Raw genomic sequence first — 25,216 nt, 5'->3', positions numbered from 1 at the left:
AGGATCCCTGATCATGAGAGCAAAACATATGCTGACAGCATACTTCCGCAATTAATTATAGAAGTTCAGCAAACAGTGGCAACACCGTTAATAAGAATGGAATAATAATGTTAAACAATATCTGTCTTACTTTTGTCAACGTAGGTTGTCCATTGTCGAAACGCGCTAGATTGAACAATATTCTGAGATGTTAAACATGTTGAAAGTGTCCCACTTAGTCCGAGTGTTTTAATTCACTGGAACTATGCTGCCCTTCTATAGAGTTGTTGGCATTCAGTTTCCTTTGTATAAACCTAACGGAGGTAGTGTTTAGAGATCTCGTCAGTCTGCTCCCGTCATCATTTGCCTTGGTGCCAAAAGCCGCCCTTCGGCTAAGGACACCCTGTGCTTAGTTTGACAGAAAACTGGCGCCATTCCCTGCCTGACACCCGAACAGCTCATTGCAGCGTACCACTTCATTTGTGGATTTATCGGGACGTAGGCTGTTTGAAAAAGTGCATTGTAATTAAATACATTACCATGTTTTTTAAAAAAAAATAAAAAAAAAAAAAGCACAAAATTGGATAAGAAAACAAAATTGTGTTGCCACGATCCGGGTGACACTTTATTGTGATCCTGTAAATCAACAGTCTTTTGGTACAAAACAATTGTGTTATCGAACATTGAAATGAAAATGGACAACACCTACTGTACACATAAAAATGTTGGCTGTGGCAACATATTTAGAACAGTGCGTGGTAAATATTAAGTGGTCTGCTAGTGATCACCAACACTGAAGGAAGTATAAAATGACAGAATTTCCAATTAAAAAAAATTAGAAAATGCAGATAAAAGTGCTGTAAACAAACTTCTTTACACCTTTGCTTAAATGGAAGTCAGTTGCGAGGATACCACTTAAGGCAATTGAAATATTGGATAAAGTTGCTTCAAAATAAAAGTTAGAAACAATGTATATATAAAGCAGTTATACAGTACATATATACTGACTTCTCAATAATTTACATCTACATTAAATGCAGATGAGGTCAGTCAGCTGTGTTGCCATAAGTCACCTTGATAACTGTCTTTGCAAATTGAAAGATTTTATATTCAGCAAACAGAAGGACATGTTTTTGCTCAATAGATGCCTTCTTACACTTGCATGTACTTAGGTATATACTGTATTCAATCCCATATTCAGTCAACATCTCTGCAAGGTCAATAGCGTGCTAAACATGTTAGCATCTGGACATTAACTGTCACACAGTTTATTTCATAGTAATTTGGAAGAGCAGAGATTACACTGCTATGTGTTTAGTGAGGCAATGACAATAATGGATTGGATATAAAAAGTGTTTCTCTTCTCTTTGAGTTGTCATACAAGGCACAAGGGTAGTGGTTTACAAACTAGTCACTACACAAGCATTTGCTGCCCAGCAGAGCCTAAGTGGATTTAAAATTACATTACATGTATTTGCACACTTACAGTACGACGATACAAATTGCAGACAAGCCATAAGAGCTTTTGTTGAACGTAACAACACCACAAAACCCTATGATAAGTCCAGTAGCACATTTACACTGAGTGGTAGTCTTGCCCAGCTTCAGGGAAGCGTCATATTTCACATTGTGCACAGTCAGCAAAACTCTGCAGTTATTTAAAAACGTTTACAAATCACTGCACTTTTGACCCCTTTTTTTTTATAATTTGGGAGCATTGCCAGCACCAATTACTATGCACAGTAACTGCTCCAGAAAAAGCCTCTATCAACACGGACATAGGGAAGCAGAATGAGGCATTTGTTTTGGGAGGAAAAGTTGCTGGTGACCTATTCAACATTGCTTCCTGTGAATAGGCCAGTGTGTACAAAGAATTAAGCCTTAAAGTAAACCAATAGCCCCATGAAACAAGTGTGTGGTACCTTAAATTTCACAATCAAACTAAAATTCTTCCTCAGACTCGAATCTGGTATCCGTTCATGTCTGCCGATGATTTTTGCTCCAAGACCTTCTTCTCTCCAGAGGGACTGCAAAAAAACAAACACAAACATGAGACAAGACAATGAGTTTTATTCACATACAAAGGAAACTGTGACTAATTCATAAACTACTCTCCCTTTGCCTTAGATCAAGGAGACATCTGTAGTCCAAGTATTTTCCAGCAACAAAAAACATTTCACATCAATGGTTGCAGTGCCTGTATTTTTAGCAAAGAACTAAAATTATCCAGAGCACATGATCGATCATACCGTCTCTCGACACGGCTGACCCTGCGTATGGGGCTGCTCGGTCCTCTGAGGGGTGAACCCATGCTGTTTCTCCTGTCTTTGGTTGGAGAGGGAGGTGCAGGCTTTCCTATCTGCAACAACAGGCCACACAAAATTTAAATAAAACATCACATGGGTGAGTTACACGATGCCTGTGTCCTCACTGTACTGACTGTCAGTGGCTGGAATCTGTCCGTGTCTTTAATGTGATTGTGCAGAGCACTCAGTGTAAAAGAGTCAGCTATTGATGGGCTGAGCCAGCCATGCACGAAGCACAGCAGAGCAGACTCAAGCCATCACATTAGTTTTATTATACACAGAGCTCAGTATCAAGGCTGCCTTCATTATGTTAGCATGAGAGGTGATGAGAGAGTGTTGTTTGAGAGAAATCGCTCCTCAAATAGCGGGTCAAGTCAGTGTCATCGATGCATGAAGAAACAGCATGTCAAAGGAAACCTAATAAGCAGTTAGGAAGGGCAGTCCATCTGCTGAGGACAAATTATACTTCTCATCGTTGTATTTAGTCCTGCAAGGGCTCCATCAAATTGTACTAGTTGCAGCTGCAAAGTGAGTCTTGAGAAAGAAATGTAAAGCAAAAGCTAAGCATTCAAAAACATCTGCTTTATGTTTAGATCTCAATTTTCCTGCGTTTTCTATCTGCTTCTGTGCTGCCATTCAGAATGAAAACTCCACCACAGAACTGTGTTTCCTGATTTTTCTCTCTCTTTTTACCACTGTGCTGTACCTTCAGCCTCATGTCTCGACTGTGTCTCTCCAGCTCCTTCCGTAGTTCCTCCTTGGTGAGCTTGTTTACATCCAGTATCGAGTGTTTCCACTCTATCTGCTCCACGCTGTGAGGGTCATGGGACACGTACTGGCCGATCTTGACCTTGTGGAGGGTGTGCCAGTAGCCCCTGTAGGCGCCGTCAAATTCTTGCACCAAGTCCATCAGTGTCCGGAACTCCAGGGGCTTGAACATGAGGTCCTCCCTCCGGCTCATGCCCAGCGCGCCAAAACGTCCCCCGCTGTGAACTCCCAACACAATGTGGTGGAAGTGGTTCCCTGAGAACTGAGACTTAAAGCTGAGGGGGAAGCGCTCCACACCTGGCATGTTGTTGGTGAGGTAACTGTATGAAAGATGTTCAAGGAAAAGGATGGACAATGGAAAAATCCTGTCTAATCAATGCAGATTTGTCTCCTTTTGTCAAACTTGTTGTTAGCCTACTGCCTCCATAATATGAGGAGAATCCCTCTGTTTTGTTCTGCTAGATTAGACACTTGCTTGAGCAAAATTTGAGCCTCGACCCTCATTGCAATGAAACACAGTTTCACAATTTGAAGGCATCGTAGCATCTGAAGTGTCACGCAACATGATCTGTTGCTGTAAAAGATACATCCCCAAGATCACCGCCTCCAGACATTTGATTGGCAGAGCCTCCCGTGTCATCTCTTTAGCGATGTCCATCAACCTGTGCAGAAAAATTGAACGAAAGCATGTAGTTCTGTGGGATGAGACAGATGACATGAACACACTGCTATTGATCCCATGCAGTCAAACAAAAACATTTTCCATGGGCCAGGGAAATAAAATCTGCATTAATAATCTAATGAAGGGAGGTTAGGAAAAGTGTGCTCCAGGCCTCTGCTGACTAACGTTAGTTCCTACTCGCAAAGCCCTGGGGCATACCAGAGATATGGCCGATCCACGTGCATCAGCCATCATCATCATAGGCTTAAACCATAAGAGATCAGCAAACACTATCACTTACATCCAGTGACTGCTGCCAAAAAGCTCTATGGGTCTGACACTGATGATCAGTCTCAGCTTAAAAAGAAAGTTGGCTTACGCAGTAAGAGGACGGCTCTTCTTGATTTCAAAAAACTGTGTTCCCGTGTGATTGTACCTGTAGGATACAGTTAAGGTCATACAATAACGGAGCAACGTGAAGCCGCTCTGGGAGAACAATCTGCTGCATTCAGTGAGGGGTGGAAACAACCACTTCAAGTGCTTTGTGATATTCATATGTTGTTGGTTCATTATCAACAATCTATAAATATCGACCGATGAATGTCTGCTCTGACTGGAAATCAAGCTTTTGCTTAATATAGAACATAGTATCTACAGCGGCCTACTTTCTTATGTTTGGCTCATTACTATCAAAGTGTGCTAAAACAGTGGGCCAGTGGGATTATTGAAAGGTAGCCTGTGAGTATTACACTTCTCCTTTTTTCTGGTGCTATGTACTCTTACATCCATTTGAGTAAGATCGGAGTGTAAAATATCGTTCTATCTATAAATGACACATTAACAAAATCATTTAAACACACCCAATAATCAATGTTTTGGTTCCACAGAGCCAAAGGATACTGCAATTCCCTGATGTATTTCTGTATGGCTTCCAGGCGCTGTGGGATAGTGGTGGCAGGTTGGTATGTAGGCACACTTGGTACTGGAATCTGTGGGACAGAGGACCCAAACAACTGCATTGCCATCATACAATCCCAATATTCACTGCAGCTGGAGAATGTAGTCTTGGCTGACCTCTATGCTCTTCTCCATTCAGTATAACTAATGGTATAAGTATCTTAATTGCTCTTTAACCGCTCTCATGAGAAATAAATAAAAGGTATCAGTCTTCTGTGTCTTAAACATCCGTAACTATGCAGGGCAGTCGTGTGGGACTGCATAGTAACACTGTAACTCAACATTTTCCCATAACAGATAGGTGTATATTGTTCCTCCACTAAGTTCCACATGGGTAGTGTGAAGTGCAGAGTACTGTACCAGTTACCGCAGTCATACTGCCACTTCACATACACAGCACTTTACCTTGGGCAGGTCAGTGGCACCCCGGATCTCCTTCCCCAAAGCTTCACCGTTGGGGTGGATTCGAGCCACATGGCGCCACATCCTCTCCCAAGTCTCCTCATCCACCGGGAGGCCTCCTTTGTTCACATAGAAAGGCACCCCTCCATCCCTCAACTCTTCGTCACCTTCATCCTCCTGCTCCTCATCTCTCTCTTCCACCGAGCCCACAGTGGCCCTCAGCATCCCTCCTCCACCAGGAAGCCAACAGACAAAAATGTCCTGACTGATGACTTGGTCCCTTTCACACGTTAATCTGCTTGCAGGTTTAAGTGGGTTCCCACGACAGATGGCCAGCTCATGACATCCAACAGCTTTGTGCCACCAGTGTCTCAAAGAGTCAGTGCAGCAATGTCTTAAATGTAATCTTCTGTAAATAAAACTCACCTCTGCGGTTGAAGCAAGTGAATATTAAGCAATGATTTAATAAGTGGATTGCAAAAAAAACTCCTCTTTTTTTTGAATATAGATTGACTTTGCAGCAACTATTTAGCACTTTGGTAAAAAATTCTACTAGACTAGAGGCCACCCAATAATCAGCTATTGATATAAATGTATAGATTAAGACATCTAGCCTAATGCCCTATTGACGATACTGTGAATCTTCATCAACAAGCAAACACAAGCCCGCAAATGAAACGCTATCCCAGTCTATAAGAGGATTGACTCTGCAGACAACAAAGTACTAGAAATGACTAATTCCCTGTACCGTTAGAGGTCATTCACTCCACAGATACCCAGCAAATCAGTGCTCTTGTACAATCCCCGACACGGCGCTCCTCATACGTCCAGTTCATGTCCGTTTCTCCACATTTCCTTCCCAGTCAGCCGGTTCATTGTTCATTCAGATGCTCGCCTTGGCTTCAGCGACTGCGGGTTGGGTTCCCGTCCAGCGAGCCGCTCAGACACTCCCAGACCTCCGCGTACTGCGCATGCTCCCTGCTTAACGGATGAGCTCAGCCGTGACAAATGCTGCATTCGGGTGCTGCTCGCGAGGGGTCAAACTGAGATCCGCTTACATCTACGTATTCACATGTCCAAGTGTTTTTGCTTATTAACAGGAGCCAAACGAACCATTTCGGGGGATTCGTTTCAAGGTATTAATCCAGCCGTGCAGCGTTTTGTGCTGTGGTGGAAGGGTGAAGAAAAAGGAATTTATTTCAAACATTTAAATGAATAAAAAGAGACAATTTTGGTCATTTACGAGGGATGCCAAAGAGTGAGAAAGTGTTGTTTTCAACACCAGTTTATCATCCAACATGGTCTGGTCATGTTACATTCGACTTGACTAATGATTCATTTGTCAGGCTATGCTAGTGTTACATTTACATTGTCCTCTTCCCAATGTTTTCTATTACACACTTCAGTTCACTGCATTGTAGGAAAAAGGAAAAGAAAACACAAGCAATAAAACCCATTTCCTCTGCACTTACATTAGGGACCTAAAAATGGGATAATTAAGAAGTAAGAATCTTCAAAGGTCCACACAACAGTGTAAAATATGAACCTAAAATTGCTCTTTTATCTTTCTCATAATAAATTAGCATCTCTGCTCATATAGAAGACATGCCTCTACATATTTGTGGTGTTGAAAAAAAAAATGAAGACTGATGAGGACATGTTCTGCAACAATTCATTTATTCTTGTAACAAAATGTTTCATAAGAAAAACAACACTAAGTAATTTTCAGTTACATCAAATACACCCCATCCCATCCCTCACCAAATCAAACTGCAAACCCAAACAATATTTTTTAATATACATAAAAGGAAAATAATATTTAACAAGAAACTTCAGTTCATTTACAGGTCCAGCTCAGCCGTAGAATTATTAAAATCTTGGAGCACCATAGTCATCGGGCATCCGCTCAATATTATACCTGTATTTAAAAAGAGAAAAAAGTGTAATTTAGAGGCAGCTGGTACTGACTTCAGAACAAAGTTTAACATTTTGTGCAAAAAAACAAAAAAAAAAACAAAAAAATTACAAAAAAACCAAAAAAAACCCTACACGAACAAAAAGCGGTTATATATTTGTGGTATACCTGTGGTTTGAGATGTACATGATGGGTACTCCAGGGATCTTCCTGACTCTTCTCTTTAGATCTCTGTCCACAGTAGCCAGGATGTAACACTTGTGCTGTGGAAATATTTTTATTCGAGTTATATTTGCCCCTCAGTACCAAAACTACACAGTGTTAAATAACTTAGGTTTACACACTATGATGATACGATGACTACTCTGCCACCAGCAGCTGGTTTCAGTTGGGCGTTCTGATTCTAGTAGTAACCATCACCGTTACACTTCCACCAGCATTAGCTGTGAGGACTCCATCTGTATTGTGATTTGTTAATTTAGTTTTCCTGCAATCAGTTTACCAATAACCAAGCTAACCATGAGACTAGCTGTCTGAGGCTAATGTGTTGCTAATACAACATTCCAGTCAAGTAATTTACAGTTGGGCTATTTATTTTACCCTTTTTACTTTTACTCTTGTGGACTCTGTGTGTTTCCTACATTAATTATGGTGTTGTATTTCATAAATGGGCCTTCAATGGTGAAACTTTGTTTCTTCCTGACATGAGGGACAATATAACCAATTTGAAAGCTAGCCTAATATTATACTTTCGGGTATTTACTTTTTTCCTAATTTGTAATCACCACCATTGTAACACTGTTTTCACAGTTTCACAACTGCTTCCGGTAAAAACCTCACAGGCTATCTGTTGTCTCCAACCAGACCTAGAAGTGCAACTATAATCCACATTATGTACATTTTTATGTGTCATATTGCTATTTCTATTTAGTTAGTTTTTTGTATTTTAATATTATACACTACTATATTATTCCTTTAGTACTTTTATGCTAGTATGGTTTTCTGCTTTTTGAGGGTAATGTATCACTAATACAACATCCCAAATAACTGTTTTACTTTTTACTGTTTGGCTAATGTGTCCATGTCAGCATGTTTTGCTGCTGCTGTTTTGCACAGCAAACATGAACGCTATTACTCACACTGTAAAGTTCATTATTCAATGAACAATGTAATTCCATTACATGTATATATGAATACAACTATATATTAAAGTAAATTACCTGTGTTACCCTTTGTACTAAACAGTCATCAGCATATGTTCCCTTGTGTGTGCACGGCAGACGCTCGAACCTTGGATCCTTGGCTATCCTGAAAAGACAAAAACAAGCAAAAAATTGTAATAGTAAAAATTATTTATGAATGCATTAAAAAAAGCTCATCTCCCTAGTGCTATTTTATATCAAGCATCTTATACCTGAGTGCAACTCTGTATTTCATTCCAAGCTTTTCAATCTCAGCCATCACACAGTCTGTGATATATGGGATACCTGAAAGGGATAAGATTGCAGAAAAAATGAATTACTTTGTTTTTATTAAACTGTAACATGCCAAATTATTATAATATATAAACATATTTTGAATAAAAAGGTGATCATCCTCATTAATACTTCCCACTGAACAATAGTACTTACATTTGGCATACAGACAATCCATCATAGACTGAACAATGTCCAGTTTGGCCTTGATGGAGAAGTTGATGAAATTGGTGTCGACTAGAATGTGGTACGGTGGACCAAGCTGAGTATTGTACTGGAAGAAGAGGCATGATGGGTACTTTGTCCTGCACAAAGAGTTTAAAAAAAAAAAAATCAAATTAAGGAGCCATCAACCACAAGTTACCATCCAATCCAATTTTGTCAGGCCAACTTACACTTCTCTCTCCTTAAGCTCTGAGGGATCTTTCTTCTTTTTCTCTTTTGTTTTAGCTCGGTCTTTCTCTTTTCTACAAAACAAACAAGGATTTATAGGGCTTGAATACATCTTTAATGTCCACACTTCACCTGTAATTGCTGGATTAATAAACTTTATAGTGATGGAGGAGCTGGTTAAACCAGGGGTGACTTTGGCTCAACAACAAGAACAACTAGAACTCACATTCTTTGATCTTTCAGATTGATCATTCTCTTCATCACAGCAAACCTCTTCGTTTTCTGCTTCCCCTACATTGAAAATAGAAAGAAAAAACAAAACAAAAATAGCTTTAAACATAAATCACAAGCAGATGTTTATATTATATTGTTAGAAAGCAGGAGAAGAAATTATTGTCATTTTTTTAGTGGATGGTTAGAGGGAGAATCCACCTCACAACACAATGTTGTCACAGGCTTGTTATTGATGGGACAAAATAGAAACTACTGTGTCCCAGAGCTGAATAAAGAGGAAAATAAGGACAACTTTCATATAATCAAGTGAAGCCGTTCAACTGATAGCATTTTGACTCTTACATTTACCAAAACAAACACTGAACTCATTAGCTAGACACCAAAACGCAGTCTGCATTATGGTCGCCGATTGTGTTTTGTAAATGCACAGACCAAGTTCTTTAAGTCAATCAAAGTAAATTATATATTAAGATGAATATTAATTGTAGCTGGCGCTGTATGTGTAGGTGTAGCTTACTCAACATAAGGCTAGGCTGGCTAGCTAGCTTAGCTCAGCGGCTTGCCTGCCAAACAAGCTTTGACGCCTTATTAATAATATCGAAAATATAATTCTTTAAGAGACACCAGCTATCAAAACAGCCATAGAGAAGCTGGCACACAGTTACAGATTACCTACCATGCCTTAAATTTGAGACACAGATCTCGGTAGCTAAATGAAACTTGCTCCCCTTCCCCTCGTGTATAGATTCGATCACTGATGACGTAGTCAAAAAGCGACAACTTTCTGCGCATTCTCTGGCTGTCAAGCTAATGTCTAACAGACGAAGGTAGATGCAGTGTTTAAAAGTACATCTTTAGGACATTTTTTTCATTTACAGTTTTACTTTGTGTAGCTGTGCTGTTGCAAGCGGCGTATTGTGAACGTGTTGTGATGTGGATCTCAATTACCGCCACGGGTTGGCGATGAGTTTTCTGAAATTACGCTGACATTGTTGGCTAACCTGGCTAGCTGTTAGCATCGCTCTCCTGTCAACGAACGCGACTGTAGCCGTTTGTCTTGCTAACGATGCTAACAGATGTTAGCATTAGCCTGTAGCTTTACCTTACGCTCCAGGTGTCAATAGACTGATGAGAATTGGTGATATTGCATTTTCGGGAATTTTTGAGTCGCCATTTAAGCAGCTGTCCGGTGAATTTAACTGAAGATGTTTGAATATGTGATTAAGCTATCTGGTTGTTTATGAAAGTGGCAGCGGATGACATTTGGAAACGTTTTCATACCTGAGCTAGCACGTCTAGGCAGCTCATCATCCTCAGTACCATCACCATCATCTGGACTTGTCGGTGGATGGGATTTCGAGTTCAATCGCACTCTAATTGACCTGATTTCTTTGATTGATATTTAAACAGAGGCTGGTGAGCGAACCATTCTTTCGCCAAGTTGTTCATGCATATTTCAGGGCTGTGGATTACATGTAATGTTATTCTCCCATCAGCCAGCACTTCTCCAGGGTGACACTTAAATATTCATGCTTTCTTGACAGAGCAGTTTACAGTCGAAGCTCTTTGATCATTGTTCCTCCTTCCATCTCATAAAAGCCTAAGCTTTCTGTTCTGTATTTTTTTGGTCTAGCAGTTTTGAGCCTAAGCAGTTTTGTCTTCCATTGTAGGACACGCGACTAGCTCCCTGGCAAGTGGCACTTTTCCTTTGAGCACGGAGGGGTCTGAGTGAAGGCTGAAAGATGGTCTGATGGACGGCCGTTTCTTCCTGACCTTCCTCCTCTGCTCAGTGTCCTGGATCTTCTTCTGGGAGGTTCGCTGGAAGAAAGGAAAAGAGAGTCAGATTGAGGAATGGCTCCAAGGACATAGCCTCTCTCAATACAGGCACTTATTTGAAGGTCAGTGGGTTACAATTGTTTCATATGAGATTACCAATACAGCACAAAGGTTTGTTTGATGGTCCTATCCAGGGTGAAGTAAGCAGATGTAACTTCAGTAATATGCACAAGGAAACTTCTGCAAAAGACAGTTTATTTTGGTTGAAAATTAAACAGTTCGTGGTTAAAATAGTTTTTTTAACCATGCACTTGTCCAGAACCTATCCTAGTTCCTGCAAAAATATCAGGGATAAGTATCATGTTTAACTTGATTTTAGCTATGTTTAATCTAACAAGATTGCATTGCTTATTGCTCTGACTCTGACTTTTCTGACATGCACAAACAATCAGCACAGGCTTAAAAACTCATTATAAGAGACTTATTGATTATTTGAGCCTGTGCTGTGGCATTACTGATGCTGATTTTCTGGCTGGTGTGCACATTGCCATTTTCATGTGCTGTTCATGTGTCATCCAGATGTACAGACACTGGAGGAACTGAGTCTGAGTGTACTGAGTCGCCTGGAAGAGGTGGTGAAGGAACAGGAGCGCTGGAGGGAAATTGCAGAGGCCCACATCCAGCTGCTCCGAGACTTTGCCTTCCAGGAGTGGCTTTGCTCCCAACACCTGGAGCACTATTACACTACGTAAGCAATGAAAGGTCTTAACTTTAGCGTTAACACCAATCTGGCAAGCAATCGTGAGCAGCCTTCTTTTTTTCAGAAATAATGACTTGTTTTACTTGTTGGCATGTCATAAATTTAGTTTTTTTTCGTGACGTAGTTTTTGTCGGTTTTTTTTTTAATGTCTTGAATTGGTTGGGTCGTTATGGCCATGTTTTATGCTTGTAAACAAAGGCTCTGTTTATTTATGTCCACTTGAGGGCAGCCTCTACAAGCATGGTTAGCTGGGTTTGCTGACATTGAGCAGTAGTGGCTGCAGTGTTTCAGAGGGTCACTGCAGTAAAAAGTATTCTTTAGAGGATGTTAGTTTGAGACCCTGCAGCAATGCAGATGTTTGTGTATGTGTGAGTACGTGTTGGATGCTCTCTTTTGATGCAGTCAGAACTGGCCATGATAATTAGTTTTTGCTTTATCATAAAGCTGTCTGTTTGTCCCGCCTATGTTTGAGAAAAGTCAGTTATAATGTTTCTAAAGGTCAGTTGTGTTTCTCAAACTCATAGTATAATGTTTTTACGGAAACGTGTCGAGGATTTCTAAAGAGACACCATGTCACATTTCTGAAGGTCATGACCATCATGCGTTCGCTGCCTACATTTCTGATTTTGATTCACCTGACCTTATTACCTTTATTTCTCACATAATTATGGCTGAGTTTCAGGTCCCTCACTAACTGTGTAGTACCAAAGATGAGCTTTGCATTCATTTGCTGGCTAAATGAAACTTGTGGGGAAGTTTGTGTTGCAGAATCACATAAGCTTCTCAATGCTTCTCAGAGAAATAGTGTAAGTAAGAGTTGGATGATGGAACGATATAAATATATACTTAAATAAAAACTGAAAAGAGGATTTTTTTTGTTTGGATTACCATTGTTATCATAATAATTGACCACAAAGACAAGGTTGATAATCAGGCTTGTCACACATTGTTAACTGGGCACAGCGACACGCTAGTAAAGTCAGATTTTCCATGGCCTAAGATAGAGAAAGCTATGTCAGATACTTTGTACAGGGTTTAGATTTTTACTTTTTGAATTGAAAATGTGTTTTATAATGAAAAAAAAAACAAGTGTGCTTTTGAGTCACTAAAACATGGGTTAATACTGCTAGAAGATTTTCACATTATTTCAGTAATTATTGAGTTATATTGTGTGCTAGCCTCATTTTGGCCATGATGACCACACCATGAACGTTTAATTGCAGCACAAGCACATCCCTAGTGTTAACAGGCAAGGACACAATGTAGAAATAGTAGTTTAACAACAGGACATTATGTTTCGGTTTTAATGGTCACATTAAATCTACTAAACTGACCTTTCTCTGTAATTAAACTTTGCCACTTTAATCTTAAATCTTTTGGTAAGGCCAGATGCAGCATACCACACCATCTCACTAAGGAGTTCAGGTAATAAGTTCATGGTTACTCTCATGCTGAGTTTCACAAAACCAATGTTTTATTAGTGTGTGGGACAGCTTGTTGTGTGCACTTAAGTCAGCAGACTTGCTCAATAGACTTTGAGTAACACTTAGCAGCGTTGCCAGGGTTGTATTTCTAAAGCTGTACTACTGTAGGCAAGGCCACCATTCCTGTCAGTTATCTATTTCATATATTTCCACTTTTGTTTTCCACTGCAGACTGAAGACCTTGGGTTGCATGAATCTGGATGATCTGTCTCAGTTTGACAGTCAACTGCAGCTGTCTCTAGCTGCCTGGGGCTACTACTACGAAGACTACATAAAGTTATCCACAGGCATCAAGATCCTCCAGACCTCCAGGGGGACTCGAGACCAGGACTACGAGATCCGACTGGTGCAAAGCCTTGCTGAGAGACGTCTGAATGAGAAGTGGTCAATTGGTGAGACTCTGATCATTTTCTGCCTCAGAAGGGTTTTAGCTTCGGGTTGCTTGCCACAGCTGCACAGTATCAAGAGGCATTTAGATATAAGACATAAAAATAAGATGGACTGTACTGTTGCTAAGTGTTGCAAAGTTTTTTTCTCAAAAGTTCAAAGATCATTTGAATGTAACTCAACAGTGTTGTAATGGGTAAGTTAGGTGTTGCTTCATCTCTTTGTGCAGCTCAACATCTGTTTTGTCTGTCTTTTTCTCTCTGATAATAACACAGTATTCACTCCTACTGAGGAAAAATATAGCGAATGATCGTATATAAAATGAATAAATATTGTTAAATTGTTGCGTTCCTAATGCACAACCATGTAAAATAAAAAGAAAAGAAAGTACAACCATCAAAATTTACCCTGCAGACCCCGAGCAGGAAGCGTGTATTGTCTTCTTTTTCATTATTCATTGGTACAATATCCAATTGTCTTTCCAGCGGGAGCTCTCATATTTGGCTGTACTGTGGCGCTGTGCTTCTTGATAAGGGACCTCATGTTTTACGTGATTGGTGAGTCCAGTTTTATAAATCACTCTAGTATTTTATAGTCCAAGGATTTATTGTAAGATTTTGCTCCCAAAAAGCTTTGTCAAGTTTTACTCTTTGCTCTGTTTAAATACTTTCTCAACTAACCACTGAATCAGCTTATTTCAAAACCACATATATAGCTTGCATTTTTGGCAAACACATGTTCCAACACATTGTCTCTTGCACTTATTCCCTTCTCATGGCAGGTGGAATTACTGTTTCCATCATAGCGTTTGTCTTTACCATCAAGTTCCTCTGTGAGCTTGCAGCAAGGGTTGTCAGCTTCCTGCAGAATGAGGATCCAGGGCGACGCGGTGACCGCAGCATCTATGACTATGTCCGGGGCAACTACCTGGACCCACGTTCCTGCAAAGTGTCATGGGACTGGAAGGAACCACAGGAAGTGGGGCAGACTATGAGCTTCAGAGTCCAGGTGACAGTTGATCCCTAATGTGTCGAAGCTAAAGATGTACTGTACCTTTTGTTTCAGTCTAATTGACTTTCTTACAAGTGGATTATGCATGCAGCAGTGTCAAGATTATTTGGTTAGCAAAACTATGTTCAGAAATGTAAAACTGGCTTGTGTGACCTCTGTATTAAGTTATACTCCCTTTGTACGTCTGTCTACTCAGCTGTTCTATAAGAATGGCCAGCCTTTCCCGGCCCATCGACCTGTGGGACTGAGGGTCAACATCACCCACATCGAATTAGCTCTGGACATCCCCGTTACACAGGAGGTTCTGCAAGAACCAGAGTCCAATGTAGTGAAAGTGGCCTTCACAGTGCGCAAGGCCGGACGCTACGAGGTTGCTGTCAAGCTGGGCGGCCTCAATGTGGCCTACAGCCCTTATTACAAGATATTCCAGCCAGGTATAACTACGGTACATGTTTAAGAGCCAAACCATGATTTACTTTGTGTAATTATCGATTTTGACAAGTTTGTATCGCTGATTGAGAATTTTTCTGTTCTGTCTTTTACTTCAGGTACAGTTGTCCCATCTAAAACAAAGATAGCCTACCATTTCTCCACCCTGGTGCTAATAAATGGCCAGCAGCACACTTTGCAGATTGAGCCCAGGGACGAGTATGGAAACCCCACCAGTAACTCCACATCTCTCACAGACGAAGCCAACTACAGCGTCCATGTGCACTCTGTAAGGGAACAAACCCCTTTTCTGGTATCCAATATACTGTAATTTGAGGATTTATCTCTTGATTATAAGTAAAATGAAAGCCAGTCTTTCTTTTTCACCTTTCTGTTCCCAGTTGCACAGTCACTAGCTTTACAGCAGAACAGGTTCTTACTGATAGTTCCCAAAATTCTGAGCTGGGATTCATTTTAGTTTTCCTTCTCTTCCAGCTGGGCACAGTGGATGACGACAGTCTGGAGAAGTACTACAGTAAGTCAGTTTCACTCAACAAGCAGCAGTGCCAGGTTCTGCTGAGACTTACCCTGAAGAAGACAGGCTGTTTCAGGGTCCGCATCTCCTACAAGGACCAGCCGCTCAGCAACGGGGAATTTGACATTATTGTTCTCAGTGGTGAGCGGCCTTTACACGCTGAAGAAAAATACACTACTGTAGAAGAGGTTAACCAGACATGCAGTGTGCTTTTTGAATAAAATTTTATTGCATTTAATAGAAAGAGGGTGTATTTTGTTTTATTCAGCCTAGTTAGCCTGTGTTTTTAAAGCCTAATACTCATATTCTCATTGTATATTACAGAGAATGAGAAGGCCTGCGTTGAGAAGAATGTGTCCACTCCAGGCATAAGTATCTACTTTGAGGCATACCTTTACAGCAGTGGGAACTACAGCAGTTCCTCGTGGCAGTTACCAGCCTCCTCTTTGCTGGCTCCCCAGCGGAGGCCTTCTATGGGAGAAGAGGAGGATGAACATGACTCTCCTGTGGAGGGACAGCCTGAGAAGGTCAAGAAACCAAAAAAGGTTTACTGTTACATATCGCCAAAGGTAAGTGGTCAGCATTTAATGGTTGTGTTTGAGTAGTGTGATTTTTCTTCGTTAAAGTAAGAGATATGTATGTGCACTAATGTAAGATGAAGTTGACTAGGACTTTTTTGTCAAACAGCAACTATCCGTGAAGGAGTTCTACCTGAAAATAATTCCGTGGCGCCTTTTCACCTTTCGAGTATGTCCAGGAACGAAGGTAAACAGAACTGATGTCAGAAAACCCTGGAGAACCGGCCTCTTTCATTGGGTTTGACAAGCTCAACGTAATATCTTCTGCTCTCTTTTCAGTTTACCTATTACGGTCCTGATCCGATTCACAAGTACCTAACCCTAGTGGTGGATGATGGGATACAGCCTCCTGTGGAGCTCAGCTGCAAAGACAGGAACATCATGGCTGCCACTTTCATTCGCTTCCTTCACAAGAACATTGGTTTGTTTCAGTCTAACGGGATTAATTCTGCTTCTGGCTGCACTTGATAAATACTGTCCTCTGTGGACAGTGTAGCAGTAATTTGATGGCATGTCCACAGGTGGCTCTGAAACGTTCCAAGACAAGGTTAACTTCTTTCAACGTGAACTCAGACATATCCACTCCAAGAGACCTCGCACCAAGACCTGCCTAAAAATCACTCGCCACTCCATTCTAGATTCAGTGAGTGCTGCTTTACTGTATTATGAAGCTGTCTCATAAGGTGTGTATTACGAAAATAGGCATGTAATTATAATAATTGTGACCCTCAGTGATCATTTTGACTCTCATTTATCTGTCTCTCTTGCTGCTGCTCAGTCCCTGAAGGCCACAAGGAACTTCTCGGTGTCAGACTGGAGTAAGAACTTTGAGGTCGTGTTTCAGGATGAGGAAGGTAAGCAAAACATTTTAGTATGACGGAGTGAGCTTCAGCGTGTGTTAATTCAGTATTGAGAATTTTAAACGTTCTTACTGTTGCAGCAACGTCTTAAAGCCAAAAAGGTCTTTAGATCAAATCGCAACGAAAGTTGCAGACACAGTAATTCGTTAAGGTGACCACAATGCTAAAACCTTTGAGATTTTTCTGCAGCTCTGGACTGGGGAGGGCCTCGCAGGGAGTGGTTTGAGCTGATTTGCAAGACCCTCTTTGACACCTCCAACCAGCTGTTCACCCGCTTCAGCGACAACAACCAGGGCCTTGTAAGTTAGTCTTTTTAACCACCTCCACCTTTAAAACAACTCACTGATGCTTTGTCTCCTCTTAAACTAAATACAGTACATGCAAAATAAGAGAATTTATTTTGCAGGTGCACCCAAATGCTGACCGGCCGCCCCACCTGCGTCTAAAGATGTATGAGTTTGCGGGTCGCATCGTAGGGAAGTGCCTGTATGAGTCTGCCCTGGGTGGAGCCTACAAACAGCTGGTCCGAGCTCGCTTTACACGATCCTTCTTGGCGCAGATAATTGGCCTTAGGATGAACTACAAGGTATGGAACACAAGCCTTTCCATCAGAGAAGGCTCCTTCCTCGGAAGTTGAGAGGTCATGTTTTCATTGTTTACCCTGTGGTGTCAGCTGGTCTGTATCATCACTTTAACATTCCTCACAAAGCCAGGAAACCTGATTTGTTTCTTGGCATTATTTATCGTATGGAGAACTAGCCAGTGTGTTTTGCTGTTTATCCAACTTCCTAAGATTTCAAAGCTGAGAACTAAAGTCGACCCAATCAACTTTTTATCCTTCCACCGAGAACACGAACTGTCATGTTTATTTAAAAACGTCCTTTTCCTTTTTCCCACACGCAGTACTTTGAGACCGATGACCAGGAGTTCTACAAAACTAAAGTCTGCTTCATCCTAAACAATGACGTGAGTGAAATGGACCTGGTGTTTGCCGAGGAGAAGTACAGCAAGTCAGGACAGCTGGAGAAGGTGAGGCAACACTTTTGGAAAGGAACCTCACCTTTTACCTCTGATGTCATTCTGCAGGAGATGGGAGCAGTAGACCAAACAAAAGAAACCATATTGCTTGTTTGGCAAGCATCATGTTTTTCTTAAAGAGGTGGAATGTTCAGTTTGAATTAAGTTTTTAAACCTTTTTAAACTTTGTTGCTCAGTAATAAAATTCCACAATATAACTGGCTGCGTAACTCCCCATGCTGAAATAGACTTCAGCCTCCTCCTTTTAATTACATACATGTGTTACTGTTTTTTTAACTTTTAAATTGATCAAAGGACCGGTATGTAGGATAAATAATATTCATAATTAGGTATATTCATGAGGTATATAATCACCTGAAACTGGGAATCGTTGTGTTTTCATTAGTTTAGAATGAGCCCTTCATATCTACAGTATATACAGAGCGTGGGTCCTTGTTCACGGAACCTGCCATGCTGAACCGCCATGGTTCTAAAGTATCCCAGAACAGAAGAACCAAACACTTTAGAGAGGGCCTTTCGTGTTTTTATGTTACCTGAAGGCCACCCCAGGCTCTCCTGCAAACTTGGAAAGGGAGGGGTGAGGGTAGGGGTACTTAGTTGGTTGCAATCTGCCACCTCACTGCTAGATGCTACTAAATCCTACACAATGGTCCTTTAAATATTTCTAAGGCTTACAAGTGTGTGACAGCCAAACACACGCTCAAGAAAGTTTATGAACTCTCACATATTCTAATCCTGTCTCTGCGGTCTTACTTTTACCCACCATTTTTTGAGAGCAACACAATTCCAGAATTTTAATCTGTTTTATGTGTTTTGTTGTTTTATTGTTTTAAATGTTTCTCTGACATGTACCTTGCCATCATGTTCTCTTGAAGGTGGTGGAGCTGATATCAGGGGGAGCTCAGATCGCTGTTACCAATGAAAACAAGATGCATTATCTCAACCTTCTGGCCCAGTACAGACTGGCCAGCCAGGTGAGAGATGAGGTGGAACACTTCCTGAAAGGTAAGGGAACTGGCACGGCTGCAGCCATTTCTTTCCAGTTCGTCTAGTGCGCGTGTAATGAGTGTAATTTCCTGACCCATTGCAGGCTTGAATGAACTGGTTCCAGAGAACCTGCTAGCCATTTTTGATGAGAATGAGTTGGAGGTATGTGTGATGTTTATAATAAAATCCTAATGATCTTTTACAACACCAATAGGTAATTAAAATTTTTTCCATTTAACCTCTTCAGCTTTTGATGTGTGGCACCGGTGATATAAATGTGCAGGACTTCAAAGCCCACGCTGTGATTGTTGGAGGATCGTGGCACTTCAGGGAGAAAGTATGTCATGGAAATTCTGTCTCCATTTTCTCCTAACAACAGGGCACTGATGAAAATGTCTGAGCATCTTGATTTTCTGTTGCTGCAGGTGATGAAGTGGTTCTGGGCCGTGGTGTCCAGCTTCACCCAGGAGGAGCTGGCTCGTCTGCTGCAGTTCACCACCGGCTCCTCTCAGCTTCCCCCTGGGGGATTCAACACTCTTTGCCCCTCCTTCCAGATCATCGCCGCCCCCACACACAGCACCTTGCCCACTGCACACACCTGGTGAGTAGGAAAACACAGGCATATATACTTATAGGATAAGGCTGGTGTTATTCTATGTTTCTTAATGGTTACATATCCCATTAAATGACAAAAATTAACTGTGTGTTAGACCGAGTGTCTGTGGCACTCAGTCCCAAGCCCATTCACTGAAGATGTAAATCTTTAAAAACGATACACACATATAAATATTAAAAGCTCAGTAATTTCCTAAAACAGCAGGGCACAATAGTTTTTAGCAAACGTTACTGCAACAGGAGTAGATAGTGCTTTTGTTGGGGACTATTTCTGGCTGTGGATTAATACACATTTGGTGTACTAGTGAGCATTTACAGCAGCAGGACAATGTATGTTTGATCAACTTAACATAAACTACAGTGTGTGTGTTCATGGTAATGAAGGAACATGTCACCCAGTACAATGGTGGAGGTCACTGACGTGCGTTTAATAGTTTTTAGGCAACAGTTGATCCCTGTGGCACAGAACAATATGCAATATCATGCTAGGAACTACTTGCAATAAAGTAATTTTTGGTTTTGATCTTTTCATTATATTTGTTAACAGTAAGAAAAATATAGAATATCATATTCGATCACACGTAGCATGATGTATAAATCTTATATACACACTTTATCAGAATTTAGACATTAGCTGACTCTTCTTGATCCCTTTCTCTGCCTAGTTTTAACCAGCTGTGCCTCCCTACCTACGATTCCTACGAGGAGCTGCACAAGATGCTGAAGCTGGCCATCAGTGAGGGCAGTGAAGGCTTCGGTATGCTCTGACTCCTCCATCACTGGCACTGTGGTTCCACTCGTACAAGCGAAGACAAGCACTGCCCACTCGAGTGCACCAGTTCCCTGCATTCATCTGCATTCAACAGTTGGACTTCTTGGCAGAGAATCACCCAGACTCCCTTTAAATACTCTCTCAGGATGAGAGCACGTTACAGGAAGTCGCAGAAGGATGAACTGGAATCAGGACTCCATCATATGAACTCTAGTGCTACTGTATGTATAATTAAATATCTCATTTTTGTAAAAAAAACAAAACAAAACAAAAAAAAAAAACGGGGAAGCCACGGACTGCTGGAAAAGGTGAGATTTGGGCTAGTTTTATTTCTTAAAGCTGAAAGTTTGCTAAGTTTTATATGTTTGAGAGACAAATGATGCTAGAGCAAAGGCCTCGAGTATTACTGTATAATTGCTACTTTGGCAATTTGCAAACTGAGGAACACTTAAGTGCAACAACAGCCTACATGTGATGTGGATGATGCGTGCATCTACAGCACTTTGGCCTTAATCGATCAGGGACTGATGTTTGTATGTAAATATCTAATATCACTCTTTTATTTCAATACTTGTACATACTAGTGTGTATACATACCTTTTCATCTTGTTTCTTTTTTTGATTTGATGATTGAGGAGAGGGGATTTCTTTATAGTTACACATTTTGATGGGTTGAGAGTTTATATAATTTCTATAAGCTTTTTTTCTGTTAGAGATGAATGGGTTTTAAATGAAGCCAAGTAATTTCTATTGTTTATACATGTTTTTAACTTATTGTGTCTTGAAAAAATATTTGTGTTGACCCATTCTGTTGAAACTATGTTTGTCTGGAGCAGGAAATGTTTTTGTTATGTTTTATAACCTGCCTTATTCATGCCCTTTGCCTCTGATTGTATCCAGAGAGGTGCGTAGGTAAGGGAAGCATAGTCGTCAATAATAGGCAATAGTTATTATGACATTTCTACTACATTTCTCCCCCTCACAGGGTTTACTGTGGGTGTGTGTGTTTATTGGATGTTGGGGAGAGCCCATATATAACAAATGTTTTGTTATATATGCTGTATGCTTTTTATTTTCTCTTTCACAGCCTTTTATGGGTTTACCTCAGAATCTCCTATGCCACCTATGCATCCTCTGACACAGGTGTTTATGTGTTCAAGCACATGTATGGCAAAACATACACATACAGTTTGTTCATAGTTGCCTCCTTCCAACCCCTGACTGTACAACCTTTAGCCATATTATCCCATATCCTCAGTAAACTAAAGCATTATATCTTTGTGGAATATGCCCTGTTTGTTTTTCATTATACTATTGTAAAACTATTTATTTTTAATGCTGTTAGTGTTGTCTGTATCCTGAGCCAACAGAATTGTTTTCTTGTTTTTTTTTTTTCTGTTCATAACTGTGTAGCAGTTCCTTTGCAGTTCCAGAGTTTACATGTTCATTAGCTATTTTGTAATCGTGTGTGCTGCCAGTCAGAATGTTTCCAGAGCATTTAGGGAAATTAATGTTTAAGCTCAGAAGCAAAAACAAAATGTTGATGAATAATTCTTTTCGGTAGGACTTTGATTTGAATACGTTCATGTTCCCCACAGAGCACCTCTGAATGCGGCTCCTTTCCTCACATTATTGTCACAGTCGGCAGGAAAAATTTGACTCGGCTACTAAGAGATTTAACTTGTTGAATGGCCAAGACGTCACATTTTGACTGCAGGTGTTGCTGCAGGCTGGGATGGATTATTTGCATTGACTCAGAAGAGCCAATGCAGTGGGATTTGATGAGCATTTGCTTGTGCTTTAGCTGACCCTTGACGGTGTCAAGAGGTTTGTCAGAAGGTTTGTGGATTTGTGTATGTTTGGGTTGTGCAATGTTGACCTGATGTGCTGAGAAGGACAGTGAAAATGTTATAAGTGCTTCTGAAAATGTTTCATTAAGGGTGTTTTTTCAGCACCAATACCAGTGGCTGATATATTTATCTGAAGTAAAGGTAGTTTAAGGATTACATGTGTTAGTTGACGTTCCACTAGATGACATGACCATTATAAACAAATAGGAAGGAGGTCTGTCCTGTAGTTTTATGTTCTTGTTTAATGTTTTGCTTTTCATGAGCATCTACTACTTTGTTTTATGTTTGGGTGGTTTCTGGCCTAGTTTGTCTGAGTGTGACTTTTAGCATTGTAGATATTGTGAAATATTTGCCTATGACTTTGAAGCTGGGGTACTTTTTTCCTTTTTTTAATGGCAAGCCTCTGCTGATGAATGTTTGAGATTCTCTGCACCGCAGGTCCTTTGTTTATGGGAATAAAAAAATGATGGAATAAGTTCTTGCCACCTTATCTCACTTTTTGTGCATCATGTTTGGATTGTGTTAGGAAGTGTGGATGAAAAATGATTACAAAACCCTTCCAAAGCTGAATTTTGGACTTGGATATGGCTTGTGGTGCTGACCTTACAGGGCAAGTAGTTCTTAAACTTGTGTCTGAAAATTGTTACGTACTTGGAGGGTAGCCCATGGGTGCACCCGGCATAATGTTGATTAGGACATTGTTATTGCCTTTACTTGAGTTAAAGAACCAAAGATGATGTAACATTTCAGTCTCTAGTACTACTATCTTCTTAATACAGATAGACACAAATATTCTGAAAGTTTTCTATCAAAAGCAAGTCTCATATTCGGCATAAGAATATCTATGTTGTGGTCACTGAGAAAAAGTTTGGGAATGTTAGTTCTTTATAGCTCATGTAGACCATAGTCAGACACAAGGGGGCAGTGACTCTCCATGTGGCACGAGTAGAGGATACATGCCTCCTCTGCTGTCATCCATGGGGACAGGATAGCAGCAGTAAAATGATGAGGGGGCTTTCCTGTCTTCAGCTGACCCTCCACACTTTAAGTCTTCAACACAGAGAGCAGGCCAGATTGAATCCCCTCCATTACACAAATTTCTCATTACCCCACACATACAACACATACCACATGAAACTCATGAAAATAAACAAAGTTCATTCAAACCTGCTGATTTCACATTAGCTGAAGGCTTAATGAAATCAGTCTTTTGAGAGCTCTGCTGTGTATGGAATGTGATGATACCGAACTGCTAAAAGTGAAATAGAAAAAAAGTGCTTCCTTTCCTTTAATCATATGGAGATGGTGACATAACTTACAGCCATATCAGATTAAGATGTGATAGGAACACAGTCTTGGATGACTGAATGTTTGCTTCCTCAGTGAGACAGTCTGATAATGGACTCTACAAGTAAAAATTGATTTTTAATTGCTTTGCATGAAGGCTGCGGACATGCAGGCCCCATGGCCCTCCACACTACTCCCACATGTTCCTGGCGTGTCTCCTCACACTGTGGTCTGAACACTATCAGGAGCAGGCAGAAAGGCATCTTGAAGTACTTGGAGGCAGGACTCCAGTTATTTGGTCTTGGCATGCACCTGTGGATTTGCATAATGGTCTCTCTCAAATTTCCCCCAGGAATGCTTGCTAAAGAGGGACCACAAATCAGAAAGTCATCCTCTGGCGCTCACTAAGAGTAATGTACCATGTTGGAACTGTTCTCCTTCCCCAGAGAACCTGTGGGAGATCGCTCAGCAACAACACTGTGCATTTTTGTAAATTCATCCGATGATACTAATTCTCTGGGAAAACATGTTTCTCTGACAAATTTTCCATGTACTATTCCATAAACATCTCCAGACCTGACTGCAGCTTGGTTTTGAGGTTTGGGGTTGCCAAGTTCCTGGGGGAGTCAATTTATGGGTGGTTCTCCTCAACCAAAGAATTTACATGGCTGAAAATGCAGTGCCTCATTTCCCATCTGAGTCAGGCTCCCTGCCTCTGAGGAAATGTCCATCAGTTTCTCTGAGCAAAGATAATCGTCCACAGACAGTGATCTGCACAGGACAGAGGACACAAATGTGGCGCGCCTTAAGTATCTTTAGAACATGACCGCTCTCCTTCCTTCCTGCTAGACAGCCATGGGGTTGTCTGCTTCTCATTCCAACATGCAGGTCCTCATTACCTGATTGGACACCACTGATTGCCTGCCAACTGGATTGGCTGCAGGTATTCATCATCTCTGATGACTGGGCTGATTTAGAGGCCAATCTTAATCAGTGTTATAGAATGACAGGATAGCATCGCTGCAGCAGCAGGCCTGGACGAAAGTTCTCCCGAGAAGGTTTACTCTTCACTGTATTGTAGAACTGACTTCATGTTACCCTCAGGCCTCGGTCCAAACACTGGCAAACATCAGGTCTGTGTGTATGAGCATACAAAGTCCTCCTCCAGAATGAGCAGAGTATGAAAGAAGAGTTATCTCCCTCCTTTAATGATGGTTGACCACTTAATTGACTTTGACTGCTTGGCTTTTTGGAGGGAATTTCTGCCTTAGCTGTGTCTTCCGCAGTTACGCTATAAGGGTCTTAACTGGGTCTTTCTGTGACTGGTGACAGTGTGGTTCTGCAATGGATGTTGCTTAGGATTATAGGGAAAACGGCTGTGAGAAATGCGAATCACAGTGATGACAATGGTCTGGCAGCAAAGTATTTATGGGATGTGCTGCTGATTAAAGAGATTTTTCCCCCCGTCTCTTTATATTTGACAGATTCTCTTTTGCTCTTATCAATCCTTTCTGATTTAAGTGCTGAGATCTGGCTCTCAACAAGCAGCAAGTCCAAGCTGAGCAATATGTACGAGCGGCCACACATACTTGAAAAGGTCCCATTAAAATATGTTTCCCTAGCCGAAACAGGACCGCCAACACATGCTTTGTTTTGAAAACGATATAAACGTCTATGCGTACAGCTGAGGTCAGAGACAAGCAGAAGCTTACAGCCCCAAACGGTCTTGAAAAACTGCTAGTGTGGAGATGAAATGT

General features: G+C 40.9%; 3 protein-coding genes across 5 annotated transcripts; 1 reads left to right on the top strand and 2 right to left on the bottom strand.

Annotated features, from left to right (window-relative positions):
- Nucleotides 1-602: 602 nt before the first annotated feature.
- vash1 (vasohibin 1) lies at nt 603-6,021 on the bottom strand. Its single transcript, XM_040136427.1, has 7 exons — nt 5,077-6,021; nt 4,615-4,703; nt 4,094-4,150; nt 3,641-3,715; nt 2,992-3,373; nt 2,229-2,338; nt 603-2,006 (listed from the first exon to the last, which is right to left on the bottom strand). Exons 1-7 carry the CDS (start codon nt 5,296-5,298, stop codon nt 1,934-1,936), a joined length of 1,008 nt encoding a protein of 335 aa, XP_039992361.1. The 5' UTR covers nt 5,299-6,021; the 3' UTR covers nt 603-1,933.
- Nucleotides 6,022-6,731: 710 nt separating this feature from the next.
- On the bottom strand, nt 6,732-9,907 carry fcf1 (FCF1 rRNA-processing protein). The gene is made up of 8 exons (XM_040137271.1): nt 9,767-9,907; nt 9,083-9,147; nt 8,859-8,930; nt 8,620-8,768; nt 8,403-8,475; nt 8,209-8,296; nt 7,157-7,251; nt 6,732-6,991 (listed from the first exon to the last, which is right to left on the bottom strand). Exons 1-8 carry the CDS (start codon nt 9,767-9,769, stop codon nt 6,943-6,945), a joined length of 594 nt encoding a protein of 197 aa, XP_039993205.1. The 5' UTR covers nt 9,770-9,907; the 3' UTR covers nt 6,732-6,942.
- Nucleotides 9,843-22,647, top strand: arel1 (apoptosis resistant E3 ubiquitin protein ligase 1). 3 transcript variants are annotated; one of them, XM_040137269.1, is made up of 22 exons: nt 9,843-9,917; nt 10,761-10,988; nt 11,446-11,614; nt 13,282-13,502; nt 13,983-14,054; nt 14,279-14,505; nt 14,705-14,942; nt 15,057-15,226; nt 15,433-15,613; nt 15,797-16,041; nt 16,160-16,237; nt 16,330-16,471; nt 16,572-16,693; nt 16,829-16,904; nt 17,100-17,209; nt 17,317-17,496; nt 17,814-17,939; nt 18,824-18,953; nt 19,039-19,097; nt 19,183-19,272; nt 19,361-19,536; nt 20,216-22,647. In XM_040137269.1, the coding sequence occupies exons 2-22, from the start codon at nt 10,841-10,843 to the stop codon at nt 20,316-20,318; spliced, it is 3,063 nt and encodes a 1,020-aa protein (XP_039993203.1). In that variant the 5' UTR covers nt 9,843-9,917; nt 10,761-10,840; the 3' UTR covers nt 20,319-22,647. The 3 variants fall into 3 exon arrangements, 2 of the variants coding, with proteins under 2 accessions (XP_039993203.1, XP_039993204.1); XM_040137270.1 differs by lacking the exon at nt 9,843-9,917 and adding an exon at nt 9,930-10,506; XR_005708234.1 differs by lacking the exons at nt 19,039-19,097; nt 20,216-22,647 and having other exon boundaries at nt 19,361-19,477.
- The last annotated feature ends 2,569 nt before the right edge of the window (nt 22,648-25,216 follow it).

The sequence above is a fragment of the Xiphias gladius genome, chromosome 10 (genome assembly GCF_016859285.1).
Source record: "Xiphias gladius isolate SHS-SW01 ecotype Sanya breed wild chromosome 10, ASM1685928v1, whole genome shotgun sequence".
NCBI classification, from domain to species: Eukaryota; Metazoa; Chordata; class Actinopteri; order Istiophoriformes; family Xiphiidae; genus Xiphias; species Xiphias gladius.
The sequence above is the reverse complement of the archived record's forward strand: the minus strand, read 5'-3'. Positions and strand labels throughout refer to the sequence as shown.